Raw genomic sequence first — 19,673 nt, forward strand, 5'->3', positions numbered from 1 at the left:
TAAAAACTCCGAAGTTTGACAAATTTTACCTTCTAAAATAAAAAAAAAAAAAAAGGAAATGCAGCCTGAAGTGGTCGTGTTCATACTGCAGTAGACAACAAGGGTCAGGAAACCTAAGCCAGTCTTGGCTACATAGCAACTTTGTAGCCAGCCTGAGATACAGCACCCCTCACCTGCACCCCTGCCCACTCAGACCCCACCCTACTCTGTCTCAAAACAAAACAAGACTAAAAATGCATAGTAAAAGTTAAGTTCTACTTTGCAAAACAAAGCAACTAGAACTCACACATCTGGGCAGGAAGTAGAACTTAATCATAAAAACCTCACAAAGTTTAAGAGCTTTTCTTATTTTAATCAATCAGTACACAACTGTCTAAGGCGGTGGTTTTCAACCTTCCTAATGCTGCCACCTTTTAATATAGCACCTCTTAATTGTGCTGACGCCCAACTATAAAATTATTTTCATTCCTAATTTATAAAAATTTTTGCTAGTGTACATTTTTATATTTTCATTCTTTCATACAATTATATCCCTAACTCAGTTTCCCTTCCCTCCTGTCCTCCAAGTCTTCCCCCCCCCCAACCTCCCCTCACCCCTAGATCCTTTCCTCCACTACAGACCTCCCAGGGATACTAACACACAAAAAGACTATGCACCTCCCTTCATTTTAGGCAGGACAAGGCAACCCAGTAGGAGAAAAATGGGTCCCAAAAGCAGGCAAAAGTGTCAAAGCCAACTTCTCACAAGATCAACCTATACACCCATAGAACACATGCAGAGAGTCTAGGTCAGACCCATGAAGGCTCTCTGATTCCAAACACTTCAGTCTCCATGAGCCCTTGATGAGCCCTGGTTAGTTGACTCTGGTTTTTCTTGGGGGTGTTCGAGACACCTCTGGCTCCTACGCTCCCCATCTTCCTCAGGATTCCTGAGTCCAGTCTAACATTTGGCTGTGGGACTCTGCATCAGTTGCTGGATAAAGACTTTCTGGTGATAGTTATGCTAGGCTCCAGGTTCTGGTCTACGCGTATCCTTAAAAATCATTTCATTGCCCATTCATGTTTAGTTCCATCCTATCCAGTCTCTGTTCCTGGTCCTCCAGGCAGTGTAAGGGGGGTGGGCTTCCTCTCATAGCATGGGCCTCAAGATGGAGAGTGATTGGTTGGCCATACCCACAAGTACTGTGCCACCTTACAGGTAAGATTAAATAATACATTGACATTTTGTGGCGGGTTGATGTCCCACTCCCTCTACTGAAAAGCTTTGCCTGGTTACAGAAGACAGCTGCTTCAGGCTCTGTGTCCCTAGGAGTCTTAGCCAGGGTCATCCTTGTAGGTTCCTTGGAGTTTCTACTGCACTAGGTTTCTACCTCACCCTTGTAATGCCACCCATTTACAGCTCTCTCTCCCAGGACCCTCCATCCTCCCTCCACCAGACCCTTCATGTTCCAGTTCACTCTTCCTTGTTATGAGCTGTAATATACATACCTGATGTGTGGGTTTCTGATATGTGACCCCTGTGAAAGGGTTGTTTGACCCCCAGAGGGATCATGACACTCAGGCTGAGAACCACCAGTCTAAGGTCTCATGTCATGTAAAACCCCCAGCGAGCTATTCTACATAGAGCAAACAGACATCCAACTGACAGCTCTTATATTCTGAGAGGAATAGAATGCTTGTCCCAGTCCCATGCCACTCTGGGTTTGGTACCAAGCATGGAAAAAAAAAAAAAAGATTTATAATACTGTCATATCAGTACTTTAGATATACAACTTCATAATACTACTAAAACATTTGGTGATCTACTCATTATTGATCTATGTCATGAATAAAAATACTTTTATTTGTCCACCCAGTCTCTATTTATTTCTATTTCTCTTTCTCTTACCCAACTCCCAGGCACAAGTCATCTTCCCACATCAATCTTCAGGTAGCTGGGACCACAGGAACACTTCCCAGCTTCTCAAGGACACTCGTGCCACACATTTGTACACACTCATACAAACTGTCTGCCACTGTGATCACAGGTGCTACCGTGATCAATGACCAATAAACAGCTCTAAGTCTTTCCTATGATAACTTTCTTTTTGTTTGTTTCTCCAGACAGGGTTTCTCTATATATATAGCCTTGGTTATCCTGGAACTCCCTCTATAGATCAGGCTGGCCTCAAATTTACAGAGATCCTCTGCCTCTGCCTCCCAAGCTCCAGCATTAAAGCATCAGGAGACTCACTGCCCCAAGGGTTCATTGAAGCCACTAAGAGGACACCAGAAAACAAGTGGCATTTACTGGCTACAATGGGTTTGCTGTCCCTTTCTTTAGAGTAAGGTACCAACCACCTAAGAAATAAGGATACAGAACTCATCTCTAAGATATGAAGAATGTTTAAGAAGTGCACCCTCTGAGAAATGAATTGAACTCTTGCACTAGACACTAGTGATGACGTTTAAACTTGGCTTGAGACCTGGCAGAACTGCTGAGATTAAAAGCAAATTCCATTGTTAATTATATTTATATGCCCTGGAGTGAGACTGTTTTCAAAGAAATCTGATGTTTTATTCCAATCATTTTGAATGAGAGAAAACTTTTAACTTTCCTACTATATTTCTGGATGCAAACATGGCAGGTGCTGATAGAGTAAACTTCTCTAATCTGCTAATTACAGAATAAAAAGGATCAGAAGTCTTGGGACAGGGAGTTGAGGGGTCTTTCTTTGCATAATTTACCATTCTAGTTAGTGACATTCTTTATGTCCTCGGATATGATATCAGTCCATAATTACACATAACTTTCTTAATCCAATATGGACATGACAAGACACACCAAGAACAGAAATGTAACACTGCTTGTCCAATGAAAACAAATTATGAAATTTGATGTGGGTCAGTATAAAGTACTTATCTCTCACATGAGAGGCCTCAGTCCAATCCCCAGGAAAAGAAAAAATATATATAATCAAAGGTCATGTATCTGACAGGTACAAAAAATTTTGTCATTCCAATTTTATAAATTATTTTAAATTCATTACAGAATATCCATAGGGAAGAAAGTTAATCCTCAAATTATGTCATGAGGTATTGTTTTAAATTGGCTAATTACTGTTTTCATGTGCAAACACTTGTGAGGGGGAAAAACCCCACATTCTCTCCGAATATGAACGTGACCACTTGGCCACCTAATTAATAGCTGATGCCAAATAATAATGAAACTTTGTCTAAAATAACTGGCAGAAAGCCAAAAACAGGCAAAGCAATTAAGTAAGAATGGCCCATCAGGATACTGGAAAAGCAATTATTTAAATAGAAATGAATACAGGTTTTATTAGTATGAATGAAAAGAAAATCAGACATTTTCTTTAAAATACTCCTTTTAACTCAGCAATGTTCTAACACCGCTGCCTCTGAATTAAGTTCCCTTTTCCCTGCTCACAGGCTTCTCTGACTCGGTGGCGGGAGGCTTTGAAAAGTACACCTGGTAGACTGGAGAGCAAGCTGTTTGCAAACACATCGCGCCAGATTTGAACATAGTATTTACTTAAAACTTAACTGAGCCGGTTATTTTAGGTTTGGGTATCATAAAACAATTTTCAGTTTTATCTCTGTTGGTGATGTTTTGTTCATGATGGAATGTCTAGAAGACAAATTTTCTCAATAATGTTTTTTCCTCCTTTCCTTTTGAGGTATTTATAAAACCAAAAACAATTATTTCTAGGTACTTAATTCCACCCTCCAGGGCATGAAGTGTGTCTGTTATCATACAGAACACCTAGCTTGCTTTTAAACTCAATGAGAATTAAGCAACATCAAAGTAAACCAAGCTGTTTCACAGGGAACCAGCACCTATCATCTTCTGGCTACTGAATGACATATTTCTTGTCCCCTGGAGAACCACCAAGAGTTGTTAGCTGGTTTCCCCCCCACCCCCACCCCTAAACAATAGAATGTTCTTTCTCCACGTAGCCTTTACTCTTTTAGGGATCAGATAAATCTAAGCTTTAAATGTAAACCACTGAAGGCAAAGAAAGCAAGACCAGACACATGGAGCTACATAAAACTTAAAAGCTCCTATACAGCCAAGGCAAAAGAAGCAAAGAGAATGAGAGATAACCCAAGGAATGAGAGGGAAATATTTGTAAAGTAAATTTCTGATATGAAAGTAATATCCAGAATGTATAAAGAACTCCTAAAACTCAAAAATTAGAAAAACCTATGTAACCCAATCTTAAAATGGACAAAATGCCAAAGAGAGTTGTGTGTCTACCTATCACACCCACCACAAGAGAGCTGAGGTTAGAGGATACACAGAAGCTAGGGCTAGCTCAGGTCCGTAACTGCTACTAGAGATACTGAGGCAGAAGGATGGGAAATCCATGAGTCTAAGGCCAGCCTGGGCAACTTAGTAAGACTTGGTCTGGAAATAAAACACAGGAGTTGGATATACACTCCAGCTCAGTGGCAGAGTGACTGCCTCACCCTTGTGAGGCTCTTGATAAAATATCAGTACTGGAGGCTGGAGGCTAAAGAGGAGCATCACTCCATCCCTAGGGTTCAAGGCCAGCGGAGACAACAAAACCACACAGGGATATGCCACCTTGCAGTTGTTATCGTCATATCCCTCCCTGTAACTATCATAAAATAACAATAGGTATTGGTGATAATGTGGAGTGCAACACTCAGACACTCTTGGCAAGAGCATGAAATGGTACAAATGTTACCCATGCCCCCCACCAAGGACAATTTCTCAAATTACAAAAGGTATGATCTACACATGTTATGATCTAGCAATCCTACATCATAGCGTTATCCAGAAGGACAGAAAGAAGCAGGGAAAGAAACCCAGGCATAAATCTTCATGACATTGAGTGAGACCATGGTTTGGGGTTTGGTTTTTGCTTTTCTGGTTGGTTAGTTTTATTTTTGACAACATACCAAAAATGAGAACAAGGAAAATATTATGCACATTGGACTTCATCAAAATTTAAAAGGTCTCATCTTACCCTAATAGATGACAGTGCTAGGAACTTTTCTGAGGGTCACTGTTGCTCTTGAATTGAGTTGTTACTATTTAACATGCAATAAAATCTTGGCTGGGAAAAAAAAACATTCTTAAAACTCCTTTCAAAAAAAAATGTTTTAATTGTTTCAAAGGACATCAAAAAAGTAAAAAGACAGCTCAGTGAATGGGAGCAAGCATTTGCAAATCTTGAGTTAGATTAAGGACTGCAACCAGACTGTATCAACAGCTTTTAGACCTCAACTATAAAACGGCAACCTAGGGCAAACGAATGCCTCAGCAGGTAAAGGTGTTTGCCACCAAGCTTGAGAACTTGACTTCAACCCCTGAAACCTACTTGGTAAAAGAGAGAAGCAACATGCACCATGGGACATATAGACCTAACTTTTACCACACATGGTATTTTTTAAGATCACAAGAGGTTTTTTTTTTTTTTTTTTTTTTGGTTTTTGGTTTTGGTTTGTTTGTTTGAAGACAACTGAAATGGAAAACAAAAAAGGCCACATGATCCAACAATTCTTCTTATAGGTGTATACCCAAGGGTTATAAAACGTCTGACCTTCTCCCAAGGAAAGTTCTCAGCAGCATTACCCATAATAATAAAAAAAATCCATAAATTGATGAAGGTAAAAGAAACTGGGTATCCTATAATTATTAATGTACAATTTAAATGATGATTGCATGGTATGTGAGGCATCTCACGATAAAGTAGTTAAAACTAAAGCAAAGCACTATCGTTTCTATCATCAAGCACTTGCGGGGAGACAGCCTTAGAGATTACCAAACTGGTTGTTTGGTTACTAGGGATGAACAGGCCATGCCATAACTGCCTGTAGAAAGAAGTGTATACACTGAAAAGCCTTAACGGAAGGATCTGTTACATTGTATGCTCACTTTAACAACTGCTTTCCAAGGTAGACATCCCCAAACACTGAGCGGGTAAAGATTCGACACCAGAACCAAAGGCATTCATTGCTGTTCCCTGCTTTCTTCTCACTGGCCTGGAACTCACCAATGAGGCTATGGTGGGTGGCCAGTGCACCTCAGGGACCTGCCTGTCACTGCCTTCCCAGCACGGAGAGCAGCAGTGTAGGGCACCATGTTGGGCCCTTTGTACATGCTGTGGAGTCAGGTCAAGTCTTCATGCTAACATGGGAGGCGCTCTACCAACTGAGCTCCCTTCCCAGCTCTGAGAGTTCATTACGATGCTTAAAAATGAAACCTTTTCCATTCTAAATCTTCAACTATTTGTCTCTATTATTATGTGGAAATGACCCGTAACCATTCCTCTTCTCCACATTACAGCAACCATGAAAACACATGTATAAAAACCAGGTGATAGCCACACTGTGACATGAAGAGCCACACTGTGACATGAAGAGCCACACTGTGACATGAAGAGCCACAGCAAAGCAGGAGTACAAGAAGAGTCATGTACTCCATTTTTAAAAATAGATTTATAAAACATACACATGCCTATTAAAACATTTTTTCATGATCTTGCAGTGTGTAAAAATTAAGAGACACAGTAACATAATCATTCACATATCATAGTTGATACAAAATTAGTTATAATGCACCATAATAGTCATCAGAAATAACATTTCCCCCCTCCCTCTAAGATTAAAGGAGTAAAGACGACTTTCATTCCTGTCAAAGGTATTCAATTTTCCCCTCAAATGAGGTTTAGATGAAAACAATGTGACTGACAAGCTCCACACAGGCAGATCTTGGCAACTCTCAACTCCGTCTATCTCCTTGGCCGGTTAAGCAAAATTCCTTCACTAACTGTTAGTCTTCGAAATAACTCCTACAAAGCTCATTACTGCCTCTGTCAGCCTATCCCCCATGTTGCGCATTTATTCCTGGGACGCATATCAACATGTGGCACATGTCCTTGACATGCACAGAAGAGCTGCACCCCAGGACAGCAGCATGCACGACAATAGTCTCCACTCTTACTTCTTTGTGGTTGCTGGGATGTAACGAAGAAATCTAATAACTGTGACAGTGGGGCCTTTCGGGTTCTCCTTGCCTTTGCAGACAGTGAAGCTGCACAGACACTAATGAAAGGTTAAATGAATAGGAATAGCTGACAAGACATACAATAAAGAAGGAGCTTGGTAATCCACAGACACTGAGCAGAGATCCTTGGCTCAAGCAGAGAAAGGACAGCACAGTGCCGAGTCACAATATTTAAAACAGCTTGCTGTACACAGAGGCTTTGTGTCTGGGTACACGTCTGGCTCTGGACTAAGGGGGGAAAAAAGATACCAAAAAGGAATTTCAGTATGGGGCTCTTTTGGCAAATGTTAAGGTCATAATAAGAGAAAAAATGTTTTTGTGTGGGCTGTTACATCTTTGTTCTAAACACACAAAAGAGCTGGGACAGCGAACTCATGAACCCCCAGCTCGAAGACAATACAGTACATTTTGGTAAGTCTTAAATCCTGTCTGTAGAAGACGAGGCTTGATGTGATTCGCACTGGTGAGACACACATGCGGTGACTCACTTAGCAGTACACAGCCTGCCTTCCCTGTGGAAGGATCCCTGATACTGGAGTTCTGGTCCTTAGCTTGTGTCATCTGTTGCCCCTTCAACTGAAGCCCGCAAGTATCTTGGCCTCTGTAAACCTGCCCAGCAGTTGCTATGAAGAACTTACCATTCTGGCAATTTGTAAATTACAAAACAAACACATCATAATGTCAAGGGGCTATGACGGTGAAAGCGCTTTAACCAGAACTCTTAACTGCAAAACTTAGCTTTCCCCCGTCTCACTACACCTTCAAGGTTGTATGCCTTGAGGAACAAATCCTAAACAATTTAAATTACTACGGGAAAAGTGAAAATGCTCCAGAATGTCTAGGAAATTGCAGTAAAAAGGACAGAATTTACATTGTTATATACATTTTTTTTTTAAAGAAAATGGTACACTTCTGTTATGGCAAAAACTTTTAAAATGGCATGTCTGTACTACTGCTCTTATGCATATTCATGAGTTAGAATATAGGCTCACAACAAATGATAAAGGAATACATACTGAGAACGTGTTTTAAAACAAGGGAGGCTCTTTGAACACCCAAATTAAATTATAGCTGAACTTTTGAGTGTACTGAGGGCTCTAATAAGCAACAGATAAAGACTTTTATTGGCTAGCAACATAATGAGAGCTACTGTGCAAGAAGACAAATCTGGGCAGTTTATCTCCCTGGATATAAGATTTACTTAAATGGTAAATAAATGTCAAAGTCATGCCCCTAAAAAGTAGTATATGAATAATGGAAATCAATCACTATCGCTGGTTATTTAATATAAACAGATCACAAATGGTACTGGTTGGCCTGATTGACAAGTGCCAAAGAGTAAATAGGAAAACATTCAACTCTGCCGTTTAAAAGTAGCTTATTTACTGATTAATAATATGCCAAATTGTAAAACGATCTGCTGTTTATGGTGACAGCACCAAGCCCCCTTCTTTCGCAGGGTATTTTCTCCAGAATCTGGAGCTGTATGCACAACTAATTCAAAACATCAACTATGGAGACAAGTAGCTGTCTAAGTGACCTAGCCTTCTCCTCAGTGACTGCCTAGCAAGATGTTCTTGATGGTGTCTGAAGGTGGGCCTGCCAACATGAGAACAACTCCTTCAGTTGACAAAGTGACCCAGTGGTTACCCATACTCAAACACTTAGAATATTTGGTTGCACTTTACCTCATTCAAATCACCTACAAGGTAGAGTCCTAGAAAACTTAGCTGACTCCTTAATGTTCTCAAAAGAAATTCTGTTGCTATCACCACTGGGGTGTGTGGTGTGTGTGTGTGTGTGTATGTGTGTGTGTGGTGTCACCTCCAAGCCTAAACTCTAAGCCAGTTATTGTGCAACATTCTGACTGCCAGAGTTCTTTTTTTTTTAAACCATAAGTATATCTAATAAAATCATGAGGCTCCCTCTAGCTCTTTAGAGAGCTTACTAACCAGCTATACTATGTAACTCCTGACCAACAAGAGATGTTGCAGGAGAACTGCCGTTTTAAACTCTGTTTCTTGTCAGGATGCAGATGTTAAATGAGACCATCTGCAGAGGAATTCAGAAAACACCACTCCTTTATACATTCATCAAGTTAAGACTATTAATTGCTCTCAACCTAAGCTTTCTGTACAAGACCTCTATAGTGAAACTGTAGCCAGTATCAACTGTGCATGCTTTCTCAACTGAGATTTACTCACCTTGTGTAAAATGAATTTTAATCTCAAAAACCAACATGTGACCCCTTCAAAGAAATTCAACATGTAACCTGGTCTCAATTTTAAAAGTATACCTTTAAATTTAAAAAGGAAAACCTCAGAGGGGAGAATAGCCCACCCTATGAACAGTGCATCTGTGGAATTTATGTAAAACAAAGATACTGATGGTAATTCATAAAAAAAAAATCTTCATGCACCATAATATTTATACACAATGCTGTTAATGACTTTTTTATTGTTTAATCTTTTCAGCAATTCAGTATTGAATACTTGGGAATTGTACTTATTTAGATGACTATAAATAACATAGTTGAAGTATGCCATTGATGTTTTGTTCGTCTTACAACAGCCATAAAAGCCACTATTACACTGGCAGATCACGCCAAACAAGTGAATATGAGCATTGCTAAATCAAACTCTTCATCCTTGCTAAAGCCATCTTTCTTTCAAACATTTACAGAATATTTAAAATAGCCCTGAGGCTTAACTCTAAATTTAAAGTAAGGGAAACCGCTAGCTTCGAGTCATCACCTACTTTGGACTCCCTTAATCTAGGAAATATTCCCAGGAACAACAAAAAGAATAGCTCTCTCTCCTCTCCCACCCCCACCCCCCCCTTTTTTTTTTTTTTTTGCCAGTGTCCAATTTCTTCTTTTCTGAACAGCTGTATTATCCAACTTAAGTTGCTCTGCTAATTTCAGTCCCTCAAGGACTAACTTGGAAGGCAAAAAAATACAAGAAAAGATCAATTTGCTGGGAAAGATCAAATGAGAAAACTGTGGGGACAGCACCAGGTCAGCGCGTGGAGAACCAAGCAGACCTGTTCTTCATTAACTGCAGCTCTCTGGGGACGTCACACACTACCTGTCCGTGGGCTTTATTGAACCGTCTAACCCGCCTCTCTGTTCCATTCTTCTGGGCCCAAGTGAATCATATCCTGCTGCTGACAAGTTAGCAGGGGACTGCGGCTGCAACATGAAAGTACTTTTCTTTCTTGTCTAAATCAGGCAGATTTTTGAAAAGACGACACAGCATTGACTCGTGACATGGCAAGATGAAACGAGAGGTCTGGGCCGGTCTTGGAGCTTCACAGATAAAAGTAATCAAACGACAGTCGTGGAATGCAAATTGGCATTCTTGACTGCAGCAATTGCACAACCATGAAACATCCCTGACAGCAAGCAAGATTAGGACAAAATGTTATGTAAAGCACTGAACTCTGAAACTCTCACTTGAAAATTCAAACTGTAACACTTACATTTTAATATAGCAACAGTCAGCCCTGCTTTTGTCGGCTCCTTTCTGTAATCACATATTCCTGCCTGACAGATAACTTACGTCTCAGGCAGAAGAGGAAAAATCAGGTATTAGCAATGCACTATTGCTATTAATATTTCCTCGATATTTTCAAAAATCACATGAGGTTAGTTCTTACCCAAAGTTTTTACATGCAAACCCAACTTAATATTCTCAGTGGATTGGGGGGGGGGGGTCAGGGCATTTCAGACATGCCTCCAGAAAGATCTTCCATACAAAGTTCAGATTCAGGTTTGCTAGCCCTTCCCTCAGGTGAAGATATTCCTATGCTTTGGTAAAGTAATTAGCAATCTGGATTTTAAATCCACTGCTCTCTGGGAACAAAAAGAGTACCTACAACTCAGAACTTCATTAAAACTGAACAAGTTTAAATGAAACGGCTACAAATATATAAAATACAGAGCCTTTAAGGGCTCACAAAGGATTCTCGTGTGCATGATTCCAAAGAGTTTAAAAGGAAGTTCTCTCAAACTTAGACAAGGATTGGTACTAGAGGAAAACTTCAGAGCAGAAACACTTATTGTCAGAAATAAATTCCACCTAAAGCATGTGTGTCTGTGCACGAAACCATCTAAACAGGCAGAATACAAAACAGTGGGAGACAAATGGACTCAGCCACCGCTCAGTGATTAGTATATGGGAATAGATCTGTAGACAAATAGTAATACTGGCCAGGGGAAGAAAAGGCGTGCAACTGGCTTTAATAATGTTCTGTAAAATGCCGTTACAAGAAGCTCTCCAGCTCTAAGCAGATATATTTCATACTTTGTTTTGATCCCTCCATTAACACAGGATCCAACAACTACAACTGTTCACGAAGTACATAAAAATGAATAAAACGGGCCACTTTCTGCCACTTTAATCCTGGGTACACAGGATTATTTTATGATGTCTTTTGTACATCAGTTTTACAACAGCTTGACTCTAGGGTAAATGGGAAGCATCATAAATCGCACGCTGCTTTCAAAACCTCTTTAATTTCTGTCAGCATTACTGTAACCGCAGTCCTGGGTGCATTTTGTATGTGTGTATGTCTGCATTTGACAGTACCATCTCCTACATTCCAGTTGTGACTTTGATCTCTGAAACAAGAGATGTCACATCAGGGGGAAGGGAAGAGGAAAAAATAATGTCAACCTGCTATCACCCCGTTTCTTATACATCCCATGTACATAGGGCCCACTTTGTATCAGAGCCCCCAAGTGGGGCTAACAACAGCGACACTGGGTGGTAGGGAACTCCAAGAAAAAGAGAGTGGTCAAGCCCCATTTCTAACAAATGACTTCCCGAAAGCAGACAGTGAGGCTCATCACTGGGTGAACTAATTGCCTGCTTCCTCGCTGCAGAGAAGCGGTCCCTTCCAGGGACAGGGCTGGAGTCCCCCTGCGCTGTGCCATCCCTTTTCCACCACCACTTGGCACTTACAAGTTTTGTTTTGTTTTAATCTTCGCCTCATCCCACGGGAGATTCCGTCTAGTTTTGTCCTAAGCTCCACCACCACTGTATGTATTTTTTAAAATTCTGCCCCCCTTTCACGTCTCAAATCCCACCGTCCAGTCGGCGTGTAAGCGCAGTGGGCCGGCTGCTTCAGAACCGCACTTCGGGAAAGCACACACGTGTCTGTCTAGCGGGATTTGACTGTCCGCGTCCGTGTCCTCCGCAGCCGCGCGGGCATCGCTGCGGTCCCCACGCGGGCCGCGGGCCGCGCCCCGGCACCTATGCCCAGCCGCCGCTCAGGGCTCTCAACAGGCCGGCAAGTTGGGAAAGTTGCCGCGGGTCCCGGCAGCCCCGTGCATCCCGGGTCCCCACGTCCCGCGCCCTCCCCGAGGGCTCCCCGGTCCCCAGAGTCCCCGACTGGCCGCCGCTCACCTAAGGCGCGGGGAGCCCTCGCTCCCGTCCGCCTGCCCGCCCGCTCGCCCTCCCGCAGCCGCCTCGAGAACTTGGGGCCAAGTTGGGGGAGTGGGGGGTGGATTTCGGGAGCGCCGCCGGCTGCCCGCCTCCTCACGCCGCGGCGCTAGAGCAGAACGCGGCCCGCCGCGGCCCCGGGGCGTCCGGCCCGGGTCTGTCCCTACCAAGTGCAGACGCAAGCGGAGAGGAGGTGGAAACTTCTTACCATCTCGGCATGCTGGTTGTCAAGTGCAGCCCCCGCCTCTTGGTCTCCTCTTAGCGGCCGCGCCTGGACCAGCCCCTCGGCCGCCTCAGCTCGCCGCTCGGCCTGCTCCCTCCCCCGCCCGGCCGCTCCGGGCCGCGCTCGCCGCCCGCGCCACTCCCCACCCGCCCGCGCGCGCCCTCGCCGCGGCCCCTCGGCGCTCAGGTGACTGATTTACACCCGCGCCCAGGGTCGCGCTCGCTCCCTCGAGCCGGCGCTCCGAGTTGTCCCGCTCCTCCCCGGGCAGAGGGAGAAAAGAAAAAAAGGGAACGGACTGTCCGGGAGGGGGGCTGCTGGCGAGGCGGGGTGCGCGCGGCGGCGCGGGGGGGACCGGTGGCCGCGCCGGCACAAGTTTCTGCTCCCGGCGCAACTGTCCGGACTAGGGTGTTCGCCGCCTGTTTTGTTGTTGTCCTCAAGCTTTTCTAGGGGCTTCGGGGAGGATGTCTAGCCCTCCCCCACCCCCACCTCGCTAGACACACACCCCCTCTTCCGTGGATGGAAAAACAACTTTGGCGCCCCCCGGGGGGTGCGGGCGTGGAAGTGGAGGTGGCGGCCAGCGCCCAGCTGTCAACAAGGGGGAAAAATGCGAGGAGCCGGGAGGGGAGAGCGAAGGCTGCGAGCCGCCGCCGAGCACCGGGCGCGAACTTTATTCCGACTGCGGCGCAGCGCCTCGGCTCCGGGCTTCTCCGACTCTCGGTCCGCTCGGCCCGGCTCTGGTCTGCCTTGGGCGGCGCCGGAGTGAAGGCAGGGGAAGCCCGGGGACCGTGACGCGCCCGGGGACCCGGGGCAGAAAGTTGCGCACAGCTAGGGGCGAAAAGTTTCTGGGAGCGGCGGCTTTGGTGCCGGCCCAGACGGCGGCTTGCGGCCAGGGCTTCCTTCCCCTTCTAGGTCTGGGCCTGGAGCTGCAGCTGGCGGGGGAGAGGAAGGAGACTGCCACCCTAGCGGGCGCCCGCGACGGACACCAGTCACACGTGTGGGGTGACACTCAGACGACCCGAGTTGCCCTGCTTTAAGACACGGGTTGCCGGCGGCAGGCTCGGCATGCAGCCGCCAGCGGTTGAAGGACACTTCTTAAATGGAAGCAAAACACAGTCGGGCTGCAAGATTCGGGGGGGAGGGGGGAGACTTAATCATCCTCATCTTTCTAATGTACACCGTGTGCCAAAACCGTCTCCGCCTCGTGCAGATTTATCATCGCTAGAGCAAACTTTTTGCTTATCTGTCTCGGGAGGAAAGCACAGGTTTCTAGCACACTCTTGAGCTCTAAGAAATCAGAGAATCCTGCGAAGATTTGGTTGGCTGAACAACAGGTTTGATTACTGTTTCTTCCTGAAAAGAGAAACTCGTCCCTCCTTCCATTCTCTCTTTCCCCAAGCAGAGGGAGAAGCCGCATAATTTCATCCAGAGGTCAGAATTAAATTCCTCCGAAAATATGTAGACTTGGAATTAAGGACACAGTCACACACACACACACCGTCATAAGTTTAATGTACATTCACAATGGTTAAGCTTAATTTTTTTTTCAGGATCCATGCCTGACTAAATCCCAAGTAGCAACAGCTGGCCTGAGAATGTGAGTTAGCTTATTCACGTGGATCCAACCTTTTTTTTTTTTTTTTAAACATTAGGGCCACCAGCACCTGTAGTTCCTTGTACTGGTTGGGTTCAAATTCCTGACTCCTTCTAGGCCCATGCAAAGCAGATTGGTAGTCACTTCACAATCTGTCGATTCTATGCAGGAAACACTATAGTATTTTAGGCACATGTTTATCTCTTTATTTTCTAATGAGTGACAGTTACTATTCTTGCTGTGGGACAAATTACGGGATAGGTATCTAACCCTTATCCAATATGTTTAAATGCATGTTATCAAAGTAGGCTCATCTTCAAATGATTTGATTAAGGTGTGGAGCATAGTCTCTTATTCTGTAGCAACTGATTACCTGAGAGATAATGGTGGCCAAATGTTCATTCTGAGGTCCTAGGGGCATCACAAGCAGCTTCCAGAAAGAAGCCAAGTTTCAGTGTGTTTCCCTGCATCACGAAAAGATTGGGAAAAGCCAGCCGCTAATTTCAGAGTCATTACCCACACAAACCCATTCATACACTTAACTGCTTCAGACAAGTGACAGTCCAGCAAGTTGCCAAACAGTTGTATCCACACAGTGTGTTTCTAGCTGCACACCTACATTTGCCACGCTATTTCTTTTTTCTACATCAAGCAACCTGTAATTTACATTCCTCTGATTGGTTCCAGAACTGAATGTTCTTGATGTTAGCATACAGTCACTCTACCTGAGGTAAGATGTCTCTGGCGAAGTCCCCCTGCCTTTCTGAACAGTCATTACAAAGATGGAGTATGGGCTGGACTAAAGAGCGGCCTTTAATAAGATGGCAGAATTGGCAGAAGCCATAGTCTTCTCCAGTGACTTTGGCAATTGGCTCAAGATCTTAGGTCAGTGGTCCTCAACATGTGGGTCTTGAGCCCTTTGGGGGTCATCTAAGACTACCAGAAAACACAGATGTTTACAGTTCATAATGGTAGCAAAATTACAAGTATGAAGTAGCAACAAAGATAGATTTGTAGTTGGGGGTCACCACAACACCAGGCACTGTGTTACAGGGCTGAAGCATTAGGAAGGATGAGGGCCACAGCCTTCGGTCCTCTGTGTCCTGCAATACCCTAATGCCTTGCAGCTACCTGACTGACTCAAGTGCCCCATCCAGCTGTTCAGTCTTCTGTTGGACTCCACTCTCTGTGGCTCTAATTTGCCCATCTGCTTTCTAGGCTTAGACCTTGGTGGCTCTCCTCTTTGCTTAAACTCTTACCCTGTCCAGGGTCCCTTTCTTACCACTTCCACCTTATCTCCAACTTCACTCCTGAAGAGTAAAAGAAAATAGCTCTTCGTTCACTCTGCAAAATCCTCCTTGCCCCGTCCGTTCTACCTGTCCTTTTGTCTTTTGTGTGCTTGTCTTCGTGTAAGCTGTGTTTTGTTTTGTTTTTGCTTATATGCTTATTACTTTTCAACTAAAGAATAAGCTTAGTCAGGGCAAAGGATGGGTCTAGGAATGTCAGAAGCATTATCACCATTGTGCCAAACAAATGTGCTATAGGAATACGGCAAAACAGTCCATTCTTTGAAAGGAGACAGGAGACACTATTGTACCCAGGTATCCCCTGGGTGCATACTGGGGACACCCAACAGTCCCCAAGGCCCTCCTAGAAGGGCCATGAGGACAAAACTATTTTTTATTTCTGTAATATGAAATTGTATACATTTCCTATTCTCCCCTGTGCATTTCTATAGGCAGTGTAATGGGTCACATCACAACAGGCTGGTTGAGGTGCAGAGGAGACTCCCCTGCTTCCTGATCCATCAGTTGTTACAGGAGACGTGCCACGGAAGTGTAAATCAAGGCCATTCCTGTCACTAAATTTTTGGGCTGTCTTATACAGCAGACTTCTTTTAAATATGTGCATTTGTTTGTTTCATTTGCTGTGCTAACAAATTACAAAAGAGAAATCAGTAAATTAGACCACATATTTATCATAATTCTGGATGCCTGGTAGAAGATGTATTAAACATAAGTGTTTCTAAATCTAAATATCGAGGTACTTGCGTATGTTCCCTTCTGGGGCCAGAATCTGTTTTCTTTCCCTTTACACCTTTGAGAAGCTGCTCCCTGGCTCAGGGCCCCTCCCCCTGAGGCCACTGGAAGCACACTCATCTTCCTTACTCTGCTTGCTGCTTGCTGGTTGTAACCACCTTAATGATTACTTTGGGTCTACTGAGGTAATCCAGGAAAATCTATCTATCTCAAGCTCCTTAATTTAAAGACATAGACTTATCATTATTAGAGGTTATTGATTCTTCCTACTAGAGAATGATAACAGCAAATGGCTCTACTTTCCTCTTAAACAAATTGATAGCTTATTTAAAACATCAGCATTTACATGTTTAATAAATACCAATAGCTGTTGCTCATATCAATAAAATCATTTTTCAGTCTTCCAAAAATTGAAGAACTGAAACCATCAAGGTCATAAAACTGAACCGTGGGACACTCTCTGGCCTGCACCACTGCCCCATCCCTTCTCAGTGCTCCAGATGAAAGCAGTTGTCCTAACTGGGTTACAATGCCTCTCTTTCCCTCTGCTGACTGCCTGAATGTTGAGCATCTTACTTGGATCTAGAATGTGGAAGAGTCACTGAAGACTTCATGTGAGGATTATTTTGGTAAGGATCATTTTACTTAATAAAACCCCAAATGGTAGATAAGAAATGAATTGTCATTTCTATGATCTGGACATTAGTATGAGAGAATATGGTACCTTCAACACTCACATGCACCTTGTAACCAAGAGCCACCCATGTTCCAGGGATGATGGACTTGGAAAGGGAAGAACACTGAGTTAGCTTTCTTTAGAGTGCTGGGATTGACCCCAGGGCAGCATGTAGGCAGCAAGCCAGCATGTCTCTACTACGCAGCTCCACCCGTTCCCAGTCCTCACCCTTTGCCTTCCAAGTCACACTACCCATGATTGCTAAGATTTCCTTCTTGCCGAATGCCTTTAATCCCAGCACTTCGGAGGCAGAGGCAGGCGGATTTCTGAGTTCGAGGCCAGCCTGGTCTACAAAGTGAGTTCCAGGATAGCCAGGGCTACACAGAGAAACACTGTCTCAAAAACAACAACAACAACAAAAAAAAAACAACAAAAAGATTTCCTTCTTATTTCTTGCTGCTTAAAGTTTTCAACTGCTACAGGGGAAAATAATGAGTTTAGAATGGCCACTTAGGAATTCCCTCCTACCTTTCTCATGAAATTTAGATATTTTCCCTAAATTCTGAGAAATCAGTAAGCTGTGGAAAGTGTTATACTCCCCCTGTGAAAACTGTCACTATAGAGACAACGAGTAAACCCCAAGAAGGACTGAGACAGAGGGACGTGAAAGCTAAATGTGACATTTGCAGAAATGTCAGTTGTTTGATAAGTTTTATCTGTGTTTGTAACCAATTGTAAGCCCATGTCCCTGGCAAACTTCCACAGCTGCTAACGAGTCATCCTTGCGAATCAATAGGTTATTTGCATAATATGTGATTATGCATCGTATTCAAAGAAATAACACGTTTTAGGGGAAAAAAGAAGTCTTTAAATTGTCAATTTCAACATGTGGATTTTGTGTAACTTTGTGACCTTGTTGTAGGCCTTCATTGCTCCAAAAGGGACCACAGTCCTTTGCAAGTAAAAGTTGTTGAGGAAAATTTAAATTTAGTAAAAGCAATTCAATGTCAATTCCAAATTCAGGGCAGACTAAATATTTTCATCATTAAAAAAAGATGGATTTGCCGGGCCTGGTGGCACATGCCTTTAATCCCAGCACTCAGGAGGCAAAGGCAGGTGGATTTCTGAGCTCGAGGCCAGCCTGGTCTACAAAGTGAGTTCTAGGACAGCCAGAGCTATACAGAGAAACTCTGTCTCGAAAAACAACAACAACAAAATGGCTTTACATGCAGCAATAGCGGTCAACACAAGGGTGCCTTCAGAGTCTCTCTTAACAATGTGGCCAACACCAACAGAGAATGAAAATTTTCTATTAAAAATCAAAGTGAAGAGTATCAGGTAAATTAATGTAGTCTACATTTAAACTTCATTTTAACAATTATAACTTGCATATTAAATATTTAAACACTTTTATTAACTTTAATTCATTTAGTTTTCATTTTCTGAATTTGGGTTTTTAAATTTTGTTATTGGTGGTATTTTTATCTGGGAAAGGCTCTTATGAGGAGTGAGGAAATACAGCAAGATTCACAAAGAGAGACCCATTGCAAACAGAGGGGGCCTAGGACTACAGAAGCCCTGTCTTTCCTGGGGGGATTTCAGGGTCTTTGATGGGGTCTTCCCCCATCCCAGTTAAAAGACCCTTGGTAGGCATTGGCATAGGTATCATCAAGACAGATAACTTCACTGCCACCAGTGTCAGATTCAAACTGTACACCTGAGGCAAGGTGGATGGTTTTCACTGGTCAGTGTACGTTCAGAATCCTCTCCTGGCAACACTGAGAGACACAGTTAATGAGGGAAATTCTTCAGCATTGTGGTTAACATAAGTCCTTTTAGTAAGGTGAATTCTAATTGTGCAGCAGGCTGGACCCTGTAACAGAAACCTGAAGAACAATAGGGTCAGAGAAATGGTCTTCACTAGCTAAATTGAAATAATTTTTTGTTTGACATATCGAATTGTAACTGTGCAATTAGTTGGTATATATACTAGATTTATGCTTAGGGATCGAATGCCTAGAAACTTTGTACGAGAAGTCTGTTAAAGTGTCTATCTCTTTGGCAGTGCCTTCCCATTGATACATGCCCCTATTCCCGTACTAGATGTAGCACCCCACGGGATATGGACACTAGGGGCCAAACTTGAGTGAACTCAAGATTCCATTTGTTGACAGTTTAAACTAGAAGTATAAACCCATCAGGTCATTTTTATATGATTGTCCAGCAATGTTCCACAGATACCACTTGTATACCCTGGATTATTTCCCCAAGCCTGTGAGTTTCACAATAGGGTATCTAGTAGCCTCCATCATTCAGGGAACATGGGTGGCGATGGTAAAGGGCACATTATAGTTGTGAGAAATACTCTTCCAGGAATAGAGTGTTATAAAATTTGTTTGTTTGTTTGTTTGTTTTTAAAGTTTGCTTTCTAGAGTTTGTCCTAACATTTAAGAGGATAACAGTCCATACTGGCCTGAAATTCACCGTGTAATCCAGGCTGGCCCCTAATAAATGGTGAGCCTCTTGTGTTAACCTCATTAATGCTAGAATTATAGGTTTGAGCTACCATGCCAGGTAATTATTTTATTTTTACAGCAAACTCTTTGAGACTTTTCATGTAGCCCTGTGGTATGATGTGGTTGTAATTGGTCCCTACCCAAA

At 43.4% G+C, this 19,673-nt stretch overlaps 1 protein-coding gene across 5 annotated transcripts in view; it reads right to left on the reverse strand.

The window, feature by feature from the left end:
* The window catches only part of Bnc2 (basonuclin 2), a 402,776-nt gene extending 389,656 nt beyond the window's left edge, over positions 1 to 13,120 (reverse strand). For 4 of the 5 annotated variants that reach the window (XM_029476261.1, XM_029476260.1, XM_029476259.1 and 1 more), the window contains exon 1: positions 12,692 to 12,784. Coding sequence is in view for 2 of the 5 variants with exons in the window: in XM_029476260.1 (XP_029332120.1) it covers positions 12,692 to 12,694 (3 nt within the window). In the remaining 3 variants the exon portion in view is untranslated. Of the gene's footprint in view, positions 1 to 12,691 lie in introns of all 5 variants that reach the window. The other variant, XM_029476262.1, reaches the window with a different exon arrangement.
* Between the last annotated feature and the right edge of the window lie 6,553 nt (positions 13,121 to 19,673).

The sequence above is a fragment of the Mus caroli genome, chromosome 4 (genome assembly GCF_900094665.2).
Source record: "Mus caroli chromosome 4, CAROLI_EIJ_v1.1, whole genome shotgun sequence".
Classification (NCBI taxonomy): Eukaryota; Metazoa; Chordata; class Mammalia; order Rodentia; family Muridae; genus Mus; species Mus caroli.